Source organism: Bombina bombina, chromosome 2 (assembly GCF_027579735.1).
Source record: "Bombina bombina isolate aBomBom1 chromosome 2, aBomBom1.pri, whole genome shotgun sequence".
NCBI lineage: Eukaryota > Metazoa > Chordata > Amphibia > Anura > Bombinatoridae > Bombina > Bombina bombina.
The window spans coordinates 1401325584-1401344473 of NC_069500.1; the positions used below are offsets into that span (position 1 = coordinate 1401325584).

Consider the following 18890-nt stretch of genomic DNA (forward strand, 5'->3'; position numbering starts at 1 on the left):
CAGAATTATACACACCAAACAAAACACAGCATACAAAAAGTATAAAACCAATTTATTTTGGAATGTAGGGGCATGGGAATGAGTATGAGCAAGAACTACATTTACAATGTTAAAAATAAATGATTTATATATAAATGTCTTAAAACTGTCCTTCTTTATAAGTGTAGATATCATATCTAAATCCTGTACGACCTTCTTTAGGATAGATATAGTGAGAAACTATTGAGTTTAGATATGACAACAGGAATAAATGATACATACAGACCATGCTAGTATTTCGTTAACATTACACTATAATATACAAGAGTAATCATTTTTTTTTCCAAGATACCTATTGCATAATATCCAGTTTGAGCATTGGCTAAGAGGGAAATAGGGGAAATTTATGGCTCATAATAAGGCATGTAATAATAAACCAGAAATCCTCTGGGAATCAGCCAAAGCTTTTCTTAGGGGTGAAATCAAGGCATGGTTAGTTAAATGGAAGAGGATTTTTAGAAATCCTAATATGAATAGAGTGTGGCATAAATTGCGTTTAGAACTGGGCTCTACACCATTCATTTCGCTTTATTTACCTATTTCTGGCAACCCAGAGTTCACAGCTGGACTACGCTCCTTCAATTTCCAATTAGTGGAATATCCAAGGTCTTGTTTATATTACCCAGGTGACCGAACCCCCTAACTTGCCATATGAAACCATTTTACCAGATAGTAGCAGAATATGGAATTTCGAGATCAGATATTTTGGCGTATATCCAGTTCCCTCATTATGTGCAAATGATTAGAACAAAATATGGAACAGATTAGTCCCTCAGAAACTTAGCAGAAACTATCAAAGTTTATAAGAAAGGGAACTTTTCCATTTCTAAGTTTTACGCTACCCTAATATGTCATATAAGACAGCAACAAATGAACTTCCTGCTAAAAAAAAATGGAATACGTTTTTTTCCAGAGGTAACTTTGGATGATATTCAATTAAGTTTTTTACAGAGCAAGAAAACAAAGACCTCTAATGCATATACAGAATCACAATTTAAACTAATCAACATGATATATATTACTCCACTAAAAATAGCAAGATGGTATTTAAACTGGAATTCATGTTCCAGATGTAGTTTCGATCAGGCAGAACTTTTATATTGTTTCTGGTGGTGTCCGAAGATACAACAGTTCTGGTTGAAAATTATCTTTTGGCTTAATAAGTTCCTAGACCCTCAGCTTCTGTTAAAACCCCAATATATTTGCTTTCTTGTTAAAATAGACAAAAAGCTTAACAATATCCCTCTAATTAACACTGTAATTATAATAGGACGTATCATGATTCAAGAAAAATCGAAGTCCAGATTTGCCCCTAATATTGCAGAGTTTGTCAAACGAATAGAGACACAGGTGACAATAGAACAATACAACTTGCCAAGTTTTGATTAGAAGCAGATAGAACTTTTCTTTGCCAAATGGTTTAGGGTCATTCAAATAATGCCAATGGGAGTACAAAGACAATTGATTTATCCCTTTTCCCATTCTGTTTACCTCCAACTAAACATTCTTAATGATAAATTTCCAGCATCATGGTCTAAATAGTTTGATGCAGCAAGCCGTGTGGGATTTTGTTTCCCGCCCCCCCTCCTCCTTCTTCTTGGCAATTACTGAGTAAATCCCGTCATCAGTCCTTACTCAATTATAAAGCCAATTGTATGATGCATGATTTGAAATATATATTGGGACTATACAACGATTAAGTTTGTGATAGGTAATGTTTATGCGGACTATATAAGGCCAATTACTTGATTTACAACATGTACATGAATTACAAGGTTATTAGCCTGATATGGAATGTGTATTGTGATTATTTAAGTTTGCTTATTATGTAACAACCTCCAGAAATGGATGGTTGGAAGGAAATTTGTTTGGAGCACATTATTGTTTTTGATTATTGTTTTTTCTATCTGTTACTTGTTTTCCCCTCCCTTTCTGTAATTAAACATTTCAAGGTAACTGAATGAAAATAAATAATAAAAAAAAAAAAGATCCTGAATTAGCTACATCATACAGACCAACATCTCTGCTGAATAGTGATTATAAAGTATTAATATCCATACTGGCTAACAGACTAAAACTGAGTCTTAGCCCTCTTATACATGAAGACATCGCTGAATGCAGACAGTATACGCTGTTGGCATGAAGCATTGTACAAGCAGTTCTAATGAACTGCTTATGCAATGATGCCCCCTACAGATTTGCAGCCAATCATCCGCTAGCAGGGGGTGTCAATCAACCCAATCGTATTTGATCGGGTTGATTGTTGTATGCCGCTCAGAGGCGGCGGATCCAGTTAAGGAGCAGCAGTCTTAAGACCGCTGCTTCTTAACTCCTGTTTCTGGTGAGCCTGAATGCTTGCGTAGAAACAGGGTGAGTTAGCCCCATTCGGGGCATAGTAAATTGGCCCCTAAAACACAAGCTTGGACAGAATCTCACATGCGACTCCTAAAAAAAACTTATATAATCCCAGCACAGCGGAAGTGTCAAAATGGTCCCCATTACAAAATATAGGATGTTACAGATGCTCTTTCCTGAAGGCAGATATAATGCATTGTGTTTGGTCGTGCCCTAAAATCAGAGACTTCTGGAAAAAGTAAATTTTTGGCTGAATACATTTTTAGACACAATAGTGTTAAATGCCAGAGACATTATATTTTTATACCCAGATAGGATGAATAAGATTAATAATGATTTAATAAACACTGGGATTTTATTGGGCTGGAACATTATCCTTAGAACATGGAAAGTCAGTGGTAATTTAAGTATAAAATAATTCCCAAATAGAATTCTAATCCAAATAAATATAGAACAACATGATCCATCTCTGAGAAGAGGGTACAGTTTTTTTACGCTAAATGGAGGAGGGTAATCCTAACACTACCAGAAAGCACTCTAGTGGCAACCTCTCACAAATCAGATTACTTCTGTATGGCTATTTTAACTGGTATCTTCCCGAGTTTCTGGATGGGATAGGCCGAGGGGTGGAGGGGGCAGGGCTGGGAGGTAGAGGGTCAGGTGTTTTTTTTGTTGTTTTTTTCTGCTGCCTGATCAGGGTCGGCTCCAGAACGAATTAAATGGGGGGGCATTTTTTTTTTCACGAGGGGGCACGCATTTAAAAAGCATGTATGAGAGTGAAAATAAGAGCAGACCTAATGTGGCAGTCCAGGGGTTACATTTATCAGATCTTTGGCTGTGCAGGAGTTAGATTTGTTTATATTTCTGGAGGTGCAGCGGTTACATGTGTCATATCTCAAGGAGTATAGGGGTTACATTTATAAGATGTATGGTAGTGCCGCAGCAGTTACATTTACCAGATTTATGGCAGTGCAGGGGTTACATTTGTCATATCTCAGGAATGTCTCCCACATATGACACAGCCAGTGGACACTGATTGCATGTGTAGCTCTACCAATGACCCTTCTAATGATCAAATAAGCTTTTATGTGACAATAGGTTTGAGTGCCAAGCAGTACATTACTTGTACAGATATTATTAATGATATTTACCAGCACACACACAGTATATACAGTATGTATATACGCACAAATTATATATATATATATATATATATATACACATACATATACACACATATATATATATACACACACACACGCACAAAAGGTATATCTCAGTAAATGAAAGCACTCTCAGGACTTCTCAATAGTGGCTAAAAAAAACAGTGTTTATTAACGTTTCGGGGTTCACACAGACCCCTTCATCTGATGAAGGGGTCTGTGTGAGCCCCGAAACGTTAATAAACACTGTTTTTTTTAACCCACTATTGAGAAGTCCTGAGAGTGCTTTCATTTACTGAGATATACCTTTTCATGCTAGCACCCAGGCTGTCGACCCAGGAGGATGGATTTACTTACAGGAGGAGTATTTATATATATATATATATATATATATATATATATATATATATATATATATATATATATATATATATACACATACACACAGTATATATTATACACATATATATACAGTATATATATATATATATACACACAAACAATATATATATATATATATATATATATATACACACAGTGTGTGTATTGTGTCAGTATGTATGTATGTGTGCGTGTGTATATATATATATATATATATATATATATATATATATATATAATAAAACAACCTTGGGGACAAATAGGAGATGTTTTGAAACATGTAAATAATAAACATAAGGATATTTCACTCATTGTCCCACAGCTACATTTGAAGTGTGTGTATGTGAGCACCTATAATCTGACACACATTTTACACTGATCACTGCAGATAAAGCAGGCACAATGCACAGTTGTTTTGTGTGACCTGCAGTGGGGAAACCAAGGAATTCCCAATTTGCTTCTTTATCTGTGGCTGCCAGGATATAAAGCACAATAGGGAAGGGATACTACTCTCACACACACATTGGTTATACGGCTGTGTTTTCACAAAATTACTTCTGCCTTCCCTCTCACTGACTGTTAGCTTCTCCCAGCACTTCCTGCAGAGATCTTATGATGTCATCATCTCACTTCAGCTCCGTAGTAAGTGGGCTAGCAGGAGGAGGGGCATTGCAAGCCCTAGGTTAACTGTGAGAGCACCAGCAGGGAAATGCAACTTTATTTGTTATCTGGTTGTAAATAGAGGAGAGTAAAGAGATTAGCTGGGCCCTCCTAAGTGTCGGATCTCCAGGGGCCAGTGGCCGCAAATGGTTTATGCAACATTTGGGACCCTGGGGGACCCGTCACTTTTAAAATGTAAAAAATAAAAATTTAAATCACTTTTTTTTTTCCCCTGGGGGCACAGCATACCATTTGGGTGGGTATTGCCCCCCAATGCCCCCCCGGAGCCGACCCTGTGCCTGATGATTGTGTTAATGACAGATATTATATTTTTGAGTGGAAATAAGAAGACAACAAGACATATATAAGAGAGTAGAATATTTATTTTAGTGTTTTTTTGTTATGTACAACAATGTACTGTGCACTAGCACTAAGCAGGTGTTATGTTATAATAATGTAATATGTATGATAAGCCTTTCCCTTATTTGCTTATTTTGATTGTATGTCAATAATAATACAATAAACAGATATATAATAATCATATCTGATGTGGTCTATAGACAATGTAATAAAGGCACAATAAATAATTTTTGAGATTTTAATATAAACTGTTTAATTATGTGTAGTAAAACAATTTTGCAAAATATTTTTAATTTATTTTTTTCCTCCTTTTCCTGTAATTTCATTCTAAAAATTAACGGCTAGATTACAAGTTGTGCGTTAAGGTAAGAAAAAGCAGAGTCTTGCAGGTTTAGGGTCAACGCACACTTCTTTGGCCTTACCGCAAAACGACTTACTTAAACTTTGTAAAGTCTTTTTTCTATGGGACTTCCATAGCGCCGGTATTACGAGTCTGTCCTGGGAGGCCAAAAAGTGAGCGGTACACCCTACCCTGTCAAGAGTTTTACACTACAACGCCGTAACATAAAACTCATAACTAAAGTGCTAAAAAGTACACTAACACCCATAAACTACCTATTAACCCCTAAACCGAGGCCCTCCCGCATCGCAAACACTAAAATAAAATTTTTAACCCCCAATCTGCCGCTCCGGACACCGCTGCCGCCTACATTATATTTATGAACCCCTAATCTGCTGCCCCCAACATCGCCGACACCTACATTATATTTATTAACCCCTAATCTTCCACCCTCAATGTCGCCGCCACCTACCTACACTTATTAACCCCTAATCTGCCGCCCCCAATGTCGCCGCTACTATAATAAACATATTAACCCCTAAACCGCCGCACTCCTGCCTCGCAAACATTAGTTAAATATTATTAACCCCTAATCTGCCCTCCCTAACATCGCCGCCACCTACCTATATTTATTAACCCCTAATCTGCCGCCCCCAATGTCGCCACCACTATACTAAATGTATTAACCCCTAAACCTAATTCTAACCCTAACCCTAACACCCCCTAATTGAAATATAATTAAAATAAATCTAAATTCCTATCATTACCTAACTAATTCCTATTTAAAACTAAATACTTACCTATAAAATAAACCCTAAGCTAGCTACAATATAACTAATAGTTACATTGTAGCTATCTTAGGGTTTTTTTTATTTTACAGGCAAGTTTGTATTTATTTTAACTAGGTACAATAGTTACTAAATAGTTATTAACTATTTAATAACTACCTAGTTAAAATAAATACAAAAGTACCTGTAAAATAAAACCTAACCTAAGTTACAATAACACCTGACACTACACTATAATTAAATAAATTAGCTAAATTAACAACAATTAAAAAAAATTAATTAGATTAGCTAAAGTACAAAAAAACAACACACTAAATTACAGAAAATAATAAACAAATTACAAGATATTTAAACTAATTGCACCTAATCTAATAGCCCTATCAAAATAAAAAAGCCCCCCCAAAATAAAAAAACCCTAGCCTAAACTAAACTACCAATAGCCCTTAAAAGGGCCTTTTGCGGGGCATTGCCCCAAAGTAATCAGCTCTTTTACCTGTAAAAAAAAATACAAACAACCCCCCAACAGTAAAACCCACCACCCACACAACCAACCCTCCAAATAAAATACTAACTAAAAAAACCTAAGCTCCCCATTGCCCTGAAAAGGGCATTTGGATGGGCATTGCCCTTAAAAGGGCAGTTAGCTCTTTTGCGGCCCAAATTCCCTAACCTAAAAATAAAACCCACCCAATACACCCTTAAAAAAACCTAACACTAACCCCCTGAAGATCGACTTACAGTTCTGAAGACTGGACATCCATCCTCAAGGAAGCGGCAGAAGTTTTCATCCAACCGGGCCGAAGTCCTCAATGAAGCCAGGAGAAGTCTTCATCCAAGCCAGGCGAAGTGGTCCTCCAGACGGGCAGAAGTCTTCATCCAGACGGCATCTTCTATCTTCATCCTTCCGACACGGAGGCGCTCCATCTTCAAGACATCTGACGTGGAGCATCCTCTTCATCCGAAGACTACCCGACGAATGACAGTTCCTTTAAGTGACGTCATCCAAGATGGCGTCCCTTAGATTCCGATTGGCTGATAGAATTTTATCAGCCAATCGGAATTAAGGTAGAAAAAATCCTATTGGCTGATGCAATCAGCCAATAGGATTGAGCTCGCATTCTATTGGCTGTTCCAATCAGCCAATAGAATGCAAGCTCAATCCTATTGGCTGATTGGATCAGCCAATAGGATTGAACTTCAATCCTATTGGCTGATTGCATCAGCCAATAGGATTTTTTCTACCTTAATTCCGATTGGCTGATAGAATTCTATCAGCCAATTGGAATATAAGGGACGCCATCTTGGATGACGTCACTTAAAGGAACCATCATTCGTCGAGTAGTCGTCGGATGAAGAGGATGCTCCACGTCGGATGTCTTGAAGATGGAGCCGCTCCGCGTCGGATGGATAAAGATAGAAGATGCCGTCTGGATGAAGACTTCTGCCCGTCTGGAGGACCATTTCGCCCGGCTTGGATGAAGACTTCTCCCGGTTTCGTTGAGGACTTTGGCCCGGTTGGATGAAGAATTCTGCCGCTTCCTTGAGGATGGATGTCTGGTCTTCAGAACTGTAAGTCGATCTTCAGGTGGTTAGTGTTAGATTTTTTTAAGGGTGTATTGGGTGGGTTTTATTTTTAGGTTAGGGACTTTGGGCCGCAAAAGACCTAACTGCCCTTTTAAGGGCAATGCCCATCCAAATGCCCTTTTCAGGGCAATGGGGAGCTTAGGCTTTTTTAGTTAGGTTTTTATTTGGGGGGTTGGTTGTGTGGGTGGTGGGTTTTATTGTTGGGGGGGTTGTTTGTATTTTTTTTACAGGTAAAAGAGCTAATTACTTTGGGGCAATGCCCCGCAAAAGGCCCTTTTAAGGGCTATTGGTAGTTTAGTTTAGGCTAGGGTTTTTTTATTGGGGGGGGGGGCTTTTTTATTTTGATAGGGCTATTAGATTAGGTGTAATTAGTTTAAATATCTTGTAATTTGTTTATTATTTTTTGTAATTTAGTGTTTTGTTTTTTTTGTACTTTAGCTAATTTAATTAAATTTTTTTAATTGTTGTTAATTTAGTTAATTTAGTTAATTATGTAGTAATTTTAGGTGTTATTGTAAGTTAGGTTAGGTTTTATTTTACAGGTAATTTTGCTCAACGCTCACTTTTTGTCTTTTAATGACGGGTTTGTAAAAACCTGTAATACCAGCGCTGTAGGAAAGTGAGCGGTGAGAAAAAACTGCTTGTTAGCACCACATAGCCTCTAACGCAAAACTTGTAATCTAGCCGTAAGTTTTCCAATTCTGACAACTGGAAGGACGTGATTGCCAAGCCTATCCCTGTCCCTAGCTTTAGCAGAGATTATCAGATAAGTTCCCAGTTGTGTGTACTCCATTAGCAAGTCCTGATTGGCTCTTCCAAATAAGGCAAGTGGTGGGTGGAGTTTTGCTTTTGTAAAACATTTGCAACAAACCAGGAACTAATGCATTCAAAACATTTTCAAACTGCCCCATTATTTTAATTTATTGAACTTCTGCAGAAAATTGTTGTAGTTAAAAGGTGTTTACTTTCCCTTTAAAGGGACAGTCAAGTCCAAAAAAAACTTCATGATTTAAATAGGGAATGTAATTTTAAACAACTTACCAATTTACTTTTATCACCAATTTTGCTTTGTTCTCTTCATATTCTTAGTTGAAAGCTCATTCTAGGAGGTTCATATGCTAATTTCTTAGACCTTGAAGACTGCCTCTAATCTGAATGCATTTTGACCACTAGAGGGCGTTAGTTCATGTGTTTCATATAGATAACATTGAGCTCATGCACGTAAAGTTACCCTGGAGTGAGCACTGATTGGCTAAAATGTCTGTCAAAAGAACTCAAATAAGGGGGCAGTTTGCAGAGGCTTAGATACAAGGTAATCACAGAGGTAAAAAGTATATTTCTATAACAGTGTTGGTTATGAAAAACTGGGGAATGGGTAATAAAGGGATTATCTTTCTTTTTAAACAACAACAATTCTGGTGTTGACTGTCGCTTTGATGCTTATTATAAGATGCATTTCACTAATGCAGGAAAGTAGAACTTATATATTTTTTCTTTACAGTTTCACCCAGAGATATCTCAGTAAAGTCGTTTGTGTCAATGCAAAAAAAGATAGTGGGGATCATTCAGTGCGATGTGGCCAGTGACCCTCCATCACAACTGCTCCTCTACAGAAAAGACACCTTGGTAGCTTCTAGCTCTCGAACCATTTATAATGAGAGATACAATGTTTTGCCTTCTGTTAATTCCATAAAACTAGAGATCTTGGATGTTCTGATAGAGGATGAAGGGACGTATATATGTATAGCCAATAACACATATGGTTCTGCAACAGGATCATTGGATTTCACAGCAAAGAGTAAGTCATTTCATCATATTAATGTAAAAAGGTCCTATACTGTTGACCCTCATTCCAAACCATTAGAATTCCCGTGCTATTTACAGGGTTTTTGTCACGCCAGCTTTGGTCTTCTAGCAAATTCTTTTCCTTGTCTCTATAGTAGTGTTTCTTATTGTTTTCATGCACCGCATATGTTTGCTTTTATGTTGCGCCATTCTTTGTAGCCACAATGCAGACATTTCTGCCATGACTTTTTCTCATGAGTTGTATCACTCTCTGTCTCTTTCTCTCTCTCTCTTTCTCTCTCTCTCTCTCTCTCTTTCTCTCTCTCTTTCTCTCTCTTTCTCTCTCATTCTCTCTCTCTCTCTCATTCTCTATCTCTCTTTCTTTCTGTCTCTCTCTCATAAAATATGCGTAATGTGCTTCGAGTTTCACGCTTTAGGTCTAAAGAGGTGTCGGATTAGCAAACATGAAGAATTAATAATCTTAAAGTGCATTCTTGAATTATTAAATATAAAATATTATTAATACTTATTAAAAGTTTTTATAAATACTGTAAAACAAATCTAAATAATTTATAGACTATAAATATTATTTACATTATGTAAAATAATTTTGAATTATTGCTATTAATATTTTTTTATGTTTTATATTTAATAATTAAAGAAAGCACTTTAAGATGACTAATTCTTTATGTAAGCTAACCCAACAATGTGTTAGACCTAAAACGTGAAACCCGAAGCGTGTTATGCATAGTTTACATTCCTATGTTCTTCACATAGAAGAAAATGTAAATTTTACTAATAAATATATATTTCTATACATACCTTATAATGTTAATGTAAAATAAATATCTATAACTATATAGCTATAGGAATAGCTATATTGGTGTAGGTATATACAGATATATATATATATAAAAATATGTTATTAAAAAAAATCTGTATATGAAGAACAGTGGAATGTGAAATAATGTGAATATTAATAACTGCTGTTGCATTAGCGTGCGAGCAATAAGTGTTAGGTTTATTCTTCTGCGCTCTCAATTGAAGTCCTTTGGTTAGCATATGCTGCGCTGTCAGATCCAGACCAGTTCTGCAGCATAAGCTCATCATGCACAAAGACACAGAACCGGTCAGGGGTGACAATCAAGGTGGGACAACTAAATCTCTTCCCTAAATTCCTTCCCACTTATTGCACAATTGTACATAAGCATTGGTTGATGCAGATAAGCTTAGTAATGTCAGCAGCCATGCTAGTAGATTGATATAGTAATCAGTAATGCTACTACTGGGGGAGGGGTGTCATTGTATTCTTGAACCCAGGCAGCACAATTTATTGAGCAAGCCCTGGGTCAAACGATTTACTGCTAGGCTTACGGCGATGGAATCCAGAATCTCAGATGTAGAAGATGGTCTATATAAGTATAAACTGACTACACAAAATCATGAAACTAAAATTATATCCCTACAAATCAAGGTAGAAGAAATTGAAGATAGGGCACATAGGAATAATAGCTGAATTGTAAGCCTTCCTGATTGCCTATAAATACCCTGAATTAGTATTTATTATATAATTCTTTGCATTAAACAGCTGCAAGAGTTACTATAAACTCACCTTCTGGTGTCCGGGAAGGAAATCTTGTAAATATGACGTGTGTGCTAAGCAGCGCATCAGACATGAGCACGTATGAATACACCTGGTACAAAGACGGTATCTTCTACACTGACGGGCATGAACTGAACTTCCCACAAGTCACCAGTAAGGATTCTGGTTCCTATTACTGCAAAGCAGACAATAATGAAAATAGCAAGAGCTCTGCCCTAGTTTATCTTAATGTGGAATGTAAGTATCGTGTTTTATTGATTTAGAAAATGTGATAATAACACTGCATGTACAATAAACTGATCATGATGTTAAAATATCCAATGTCTCTTTAAATATCTGTTAAAAATATGCTCACTTTCCCCAAAAGGTGGTAATTCAGTTTACCTTATTACATATCAATGTATATGTCAGTTAAAAAGATAAATGTCAAACAGAATGTTCAGCTTCTTCTCAGATACAGGTATATGCCTCGATAAAGATGAGAAAAAAGCTACAGTGTAAACCTTAGCATATGTAATTGGTGATATTGCTTCCTGGGATCTACAGTATGTGCCAAACTTACCAAACCCCTCGCAAAGACCACCAAAACTCAGTGCCAGATGGCAAAATTATAACCCTGTGTTACCAAAATCTTCCTCTCCATCACCCAAACCCTGCCTCCAAACAAAATCAAAGCATTAATTAAACAAGCTGTCTAAATAACACGTGAATGAGTGTGTAGTTTCATAGCATTTCAGTCTGAGTTATGTTTCAGAATGGGACTAAAATATTAAAAGTTAAATTTATCAAGGGACTTGTCAGTTTACTGTTTTCTAATGGCAGCTCATGAATAAGAAGACTTTTTGTTCATCATAGACACAGGTTAAATATATTAACAAACAAGCTCTCAATGCAAAGTATCTTCAATAAATATTTGTATGTGCTTAAACCATGCACAAATAATCATTTTAATTCTCTAATTATCTCTATTAATTCTAAAATCTCTAAATTTTCTATTTAACAAAAAAGGCTTTAGTAGCATAAAAATGCCCATTTGTAAATAAGCCTATATTTAAGGAGCCATATAAGGCAACCATATGCAGTCAGTCATTCTCATGAACACAGCTGGTGATTGGTAGCTATACACATATGCCTTTCATGATTGGCTCAGGACCTGTGTTCCACTCCAGACCAGCAGTGCATTGTCAGTCAGGAACTGACTTTAATGATATGTTTAAACTCTTGTTAGGGGTTAACATAGGTATAAACACCAAATAGTTCAATAAGAAAATGATCAAATGCAGTAAAACATGTGTTGCTGCTTTATACCCCTTTAATGCTGTAATTTTCTTAACTATCGGTGCATCATCTTATCTTCATTCAAAGAAAAGTCAGACATGACAGCACTGCATAAGATCTGTTACTCAAATTGATGCTTTTTAAGACATAAATGACATTATCCTGCAGCTCTTTACAATGGCAGCTTGCTTAAAGGGCCAAAATAGTAGAAAAATAACATCCTCTAATTCGTTAGTGCATGTAATTGAATGACTATTGTTTCTGCACTACTGTTTGTTTAACCCTTGCAAAGGGGAGGGGGGCTTGGGACCCGCAGAGCACTGCTTAAACCAACTAGCAACTAGCGCAGTAGGTTTGGCTGGGGACCAACAGTGCTCCAAGGGAGCTGAGCGGTACTTCTACTGTGTGTATAACCGCTTTGCAGGGGCAAAACACACAGTAGTACAGGGTCGATAGTCATAGCTCTAAGGAATTAGAGCATGTACTTTTTTGACTATTATTGCCTTTAAGAAACAATAATATACCCATATAATTGATAAAATTTATATTTATTATTATTATATTTTACTTTATAAATGAAAACATGCTGTACTATTTATTATACTATACATTTCTTGCAAAATAAATTTCTACCAGTATAAAATTATGCGTTGAATGTCCTTGTAACTTAATGATATAACATCTTTATTTAACATACACATACAATTACCAATGGATGTTGTAAGTTAAGAAGCCAGTTACAGAATTATATTGATAAATACAGATAATTTATGATATTTTGTTATACAGATTCACCAAGACATACTTATCTGAAAACATTTTTGGACACAGTGGAGGGGACAACAGCCATCTTCCAATGCACAGTAGACAGTTATCCACCAGCCGAGCTGTCTCTCTACAGAGCAAAAGAGCTTTTGGTTTCCAGAGAAAATCAGGGTCTCTCTAATTCACGGTATCGTGTATTCTACTCTCTTAATTCATTAAGGCTCCAAATTAGTGATGTGACCTTCGATGATGAAGGGGAATATTCCTGTCAGTCAAGAAATACCATCGGTTCGGAGTCAGAGTCCATATATTTCAAAGTGCAGAGTAAGTTTATATGGTTTGCAGACCAGACACCTTTCTCTATTTCTTGGTGTAGTATTAGCAAATCAAAGGGACAATACATTTTAAAAGCTATTTCCAATTTACTTCTATTTATTATTTGCTTTATCCTCTATGTATCCTACTAGAGAACTACTGGGAGATTGCTGCTGATTAGTGGCTACACACAAATGCCTCTTGTTATTGGCTCATCCGTTGTGTTCCGCTAGCTCCCAGTAGTGCATTGCTTCTTCTGAGCCTACCTAGGTATGATTTCCCACAAAAAATACCAAGAGAACAAAGCAAATATGATAATAGAAATTGGAAAACATTTTACATTTGTATAAGTGCCAATTATGGCGATAGTGGTGGGGAATCAGGAAAGCATGGTAACTTTATTTGCAGGGGAAAGATCTCATAAGGATATGTTGAGGGCATTGGAACAATGCGGTAAGGTTTTTTTTTTGCAGGTCATGGTTAGGATTAATTGTGGTAAATCTTTTATTTGGGCCAAAAATAAGAAATTTAATGCTTATGAGAAGTTGAAATCATAACGCACATAATAGTCCAAACTGATTTCTTTGGGTAAAGGCTGGACAGCTGCTTTCAAACAAGTAGACAGTTCCAGCTAAGAGTCGTACAATGTTACTACAAAAAGACATTTATTAAGAAAATAAAAAGTAGCTACTCACTAGACTGACAAACAGGCATTAAAACACCTCTGGATCAGCTGATGAAACACTGTGTGCTCAGAATTCTTCCACTCCTTAAGGACGTCTGCTGTTTCTATTAGAGGTTTCCGTCTCCCTACAGTCCAGCCAAGGTTGTCATAGGTTACTGCCAACAGAGGGCTAAGGGGTAGATTTAACAATTGATTGACAATTGGGGGTAATTGGCCGCGAATCTGCAGGGGATGGGATTGCACAAGCAGTTCACAAGAACTAATTGTGCAATGTTAATTGCTGATAGCGCATGCTGTCGGCATTCAGCGATGTCTGTCGGATATGTTACGCTACAGCATTTCATGTCGGACAGACATTGGTAAATCTACCCCATATCTCTACACGCTTTGTTTACATACCGAGTAAACTTTCTCCAAAGAATATTCTTTTGAGGAAGTTTGCCACATTACAATGCTGTGCCTAATTAATTGCCTTCAATATTTCTAGCTTTTAAGAAGTATGGCTAATATATCTCATATATTCTATTTAGCATTATTAATTATATGTTTTCAACTTTGCTTATTTTAAAGACTTACCCTTTTGGAGACTATTCGGATTGGGGTACTTGTTGCAATGATGGCATTTTTTTTTCATTTTCAACATAAATCTAATGTAAAGTTATAAAAGTATCCCTTAAAACACTGTGGGGCCTATCTATCAAGCTCCGGATAGTGCTTGAGGCCCTGTGTTTCTGGCGAGGCTCGCCAGAAACACCAGTTATGAAGCAGCGGTCTAAAGACTCCATAACCTGTCTGCCTGCTCTGAGCAGGTGGACAGACATCGCCGCAATTCAACCCGATTGACACTCCCCTGCTGGCGGGCCGATTGGCCGCGATTCTGCAGGGGGCGGCATTACACCAGCAGCTCACAAGATGCTCTCCATATAGCTCTCCGTATTCAGGGAGGTCTGGCGGACCTGATCCGCACTGTCGGATCAGGTCCACCAGACTTTGTAAAATAGAGGCCTAAGGCTTACATTACAAGTGTAGCTTTATTGATACAGCCATTGGAAAGTCAAATATGTAATATTTATAAAAGTATCCCATAAAGTTAAATTATCAAGCATTGTTACTTGTTACTGTATTTTTCATTTTATGATTCATTTCTCTTGATTTTAGCTGCTAGGGTTTTGGTGAACCCATCATCAGAAGCGTTGGAAGGGGATAAGGTGACCCTTACATGTGACATGGCCAAGAAAACTCTGTTGGCTGAGGCAAACTACTTTTGGTACAAGAACAGCCGGCTGCTGCCAAACAACAAGGATCAAATTGTGGTATTTGAAAAAATAAAAAGCAGTGATGCTGGTTATTATTACTGCAGAGCACAGAGCACTCAGGATAGCAGCATCTCCCCATCTGTGTCCCTCCATGTGTCTTGTAAGTGAGGATTTTTATATCAATTAGATATTTATTCCATCAAAACAAAAAAAAAATATGATCACTGACATCTTAGAAATAAATCATATGTAATTATCCTTTTTACATCTTCCAGATGCTCCACGTGAACCAATCATGTCTTCATTTTGGGAGATGCAGGGTGGACAAATTGGAATAATTCAGTGCAGTGTTGACAGTGATCCACCATCTTGGTTGGCTCTGTACAGGAAGGAGACATTGGTTGTTTCCAGTGACTCTCTGGTGCCACCCAAAAAGAGGATGACAGTATCCATTTCTCAGAACGCACTGACACTTCAGATCAGAGATGTCCTGCTGGAAGATGAGGGGACTTATTTATGTGAGGCTAAAAACTCCATTGGTAGCTCCAACTCCAGTATAAACTTCACTGCAGAAAGTAAGTTACAAACTCTGTCGTTTCCATTACTAAACTACATGGTATGTTAGTTAGAAACAAAGAAACAATAGATTTTGAAGGAACCCAAAAGATCCACTGAGTCTGACAATGTTTCCTTCTGAAGGGTAATTAATCAGTTTGTCACTTTGACTTTGGGCTAAATTACAAGTGGAGCGCAAAAATATTAGCACTATTAAACACAAGTTAAATGAATAGCGCTCCTATTTTTGCGCTCAAATTCATCAGATAGAGCAGCCGCGCAAAATCCCTCTCCCCATAGACTTTTATGCTGTGTGCTACAAAACCCTGTATAAAAATAACATTTTCTTCTGAGTGAAAAAATAAAATTTAAAGTATTTTTATTTTAAAAGCAAAAAAATAAGGGCTAATTTTTTTTAAAGTAGTCTTGTATATGACAGGGTGTTTGACTGGGAAGGGCTCTAAAGCATATATTTATCTATGCATATTTTACATTTTTTGTATGTGTGCATATGTTTGTGTATGTATGTATCTGTGCATATACATTTATACACATATACATACACGCTTACACACACACACAGATATATATATCTGTCTGTGTGTGGGATATATATGGTATATATACGGTATATAAATCTTGACATATACCATATACCTAAAAAACACTTTTATGCATTTTATTTTATATTTATTTAAAAAATAAATATATTTTACATTTAATATGTATGTGTGTGTATATATACTGTATATATCTATATACAGTATATATATATATATATAGTGAACAGGGTTTGTTCTAATAGCGCTTGCAGAAGATGTTCCTCATAAGCATGTGATGGGGAAAAAACAAGATGAGAAATATCCCAAAGTGAGTGATGAATTGATAAGATAAAAATGAATGATAATAAATGCTCACCTGTTGGATCACAGGGACCAGCAATCAGCGACGAGTGAATACTAGTGGTGTGTGTAGACACCAAACAGGAACACCACATATGATGAAGAGAGGAGTTGGCAGGAGTATATACACCAAGTGTATAGGAGAGTATATATAGATTAATATAAATAATCTGGACCGAGAGGCAACCACTAGGCAACAGTGGGACAACAGAGAATATATGTGGGACTCTCCTATACTTACCACACTGTATATGTGGACAGAGGGTAAAAGTGAAGGAAATTCCTGTTTGATATAAGCTGATATCCAGGACAAGATAGAAAAAATATATGCATATATAGAACAATTGGATTCATGAAAAAAAGGAAAATATTATTAATATTAAAAACAATTTTTATTGGTACTGAAATTTAAAAGGAAAAATAATATAAAAAATGGTATAAAAAAGGTGGGAGAGGTAAAAGGGGGTGTGTGGTATATGATACAAGAAGCTGTATAATGTATACAAAAAAGTTAAAACAAGTACAAAAATATATAACAAGTAAAATGAAAAGTAAGTGGCCAGGCAGCACGGCAAAAGTATGGAGCGTGCGGGTGGCTGCAAACTTACTGTTGAGTGCTGTGCGGTTTTAACGCGGGTATGATCCAAGGTTTCCAAGGCTACCTATCTCTCAGCTGTTCTACTAGCTTTTTGAAACCTTGGATCATACCCGCGTTAAAACCGCACAGCACTCAACAGTAAGTTTGCAGCCACCCGCACGCTCCATACTTTTGCCGTGCTGCCTGGCCACTTACTTTTCATTTTACTTGTTATATATTTTTGTACTTGTTTTAACTTTTTTGTATACATTATACAGCTTCTTGTATCATATACCACACACCCCCTTTTACCTCTCCCACCTTTTTTATACCATTTTTTATATTATTTTTCCTTTTAATTTTCAGTACCAATAAAAATTGTTTTTAATATTAATAATATTTTCCTTTTTTCATGAATCCAATTGTTCTATATATGCATATATTTTTTCTATCTTGTCCTGGATATCAGCTTATATCAAACAGGAATTTCCTTCACTTTTACCCTCTGTCCACATATACAGTGTGGTAAGTATAGGAGAGTCCCACATATATTCTCTGTTGTCCCACTGTTGCCTAGTGGTTGCCTCTCGGTCCAGATTATTTATATTAATCTATATATACTCTCCTATACACTTGGTGTATATACTCCTGCCAACTCCTCTCTTCATCATATGTGGTGTTCCTGTTTGGTGTCTACACACACCACTAGTATTCACTCGTCGCTGATTGCTGGTCCCTGTGATCCAACAGGTGAGCATTTATTATCATTCATTTTTATCTTATCAATTCATCACTCACTTTGGGATATTTCTCATCTTGTTTTTTCCCCATCACATGCTTATGAGGAACATCTTCTGCAAGCGCTATTAGAATAAACCCTGTTCACCATTTTTCCACTTTTAGTCTCACCAAGGAGGATTGAGACACCACTAATAGCAGCATACATTAGACTTTTTCATAGAGCATTTTACTGCAAAACAACTACTTCTCTAATTTTGGCGCAACTACCTACTCCCCCTTTTTTTCATATATATATATATATATATATGCAATACTTTATTTTATTATGTTTTCCCTGTGTTTTTTTACACTTTTATTGTAGCACTGACACTTTACTTCCGGTCTCAATTCATGCTAATTTTTTTAGTGTTGTTTTGTGTTGTGCTAGCACGCCACTCATAACTTGTAATATGAACGATGTTTAGCATGGCTGTGCTATCCATTGAAAGTATAGGGTGCGCTAAAGAGACATCAGCCATTGTAGACATCCTCTGGTGATTCAATTTTACCACTGACTTGTAATACCAGATTGTGTGCTATTTTAAGCACAGACCCGAGATATTGATAGCGCACCCTGAGATATCAGTAACGCTCCATTTGCAATATGCGCCTTTATTGGAATTTAAAAAAAAGGTTTGATTATCAAATAAAAGCTATGATGTCAATATACAGTTGCATGGTTTAGCAGTGATATTAAAGAGACATTCTAATGCAAAAAT

At 36.5% G+C, this 18890-nt stretch overlaps 1 protein-coding gene across 1 annotated transcript in view; it reads left to right on the forward strand.

Annotated features, from left to right (window-relative positions):
• SIGLEC1 (sialic acid binding Ig like lectin 1) overlaps nt 1-18890 on the forward strand; it is a 220220-nt gene that overhangs the window by 117059 nt on the left and 84271 nt on the right. Inside the window, exons 9-13 of the mRNA XM_053704329.1 lie at nt 9172-9468; nt 11044-11295; nt 13126-13425; nt 15260-15517; nt 15633-15932. Coding sequence (XP_053560304.1) covers nt 9172-9468; nt 11044-11295; nt 13126-13425; nt 15260-15517; nt 15633-15932 — 1407 coding nt within the window. The remainder of the gene's footprint in view (nt 1-9171; nt 9469-11043; nt 11296-13125; nt 13426-15259; nt 15518-15632; nt 15933-18890) is intronic.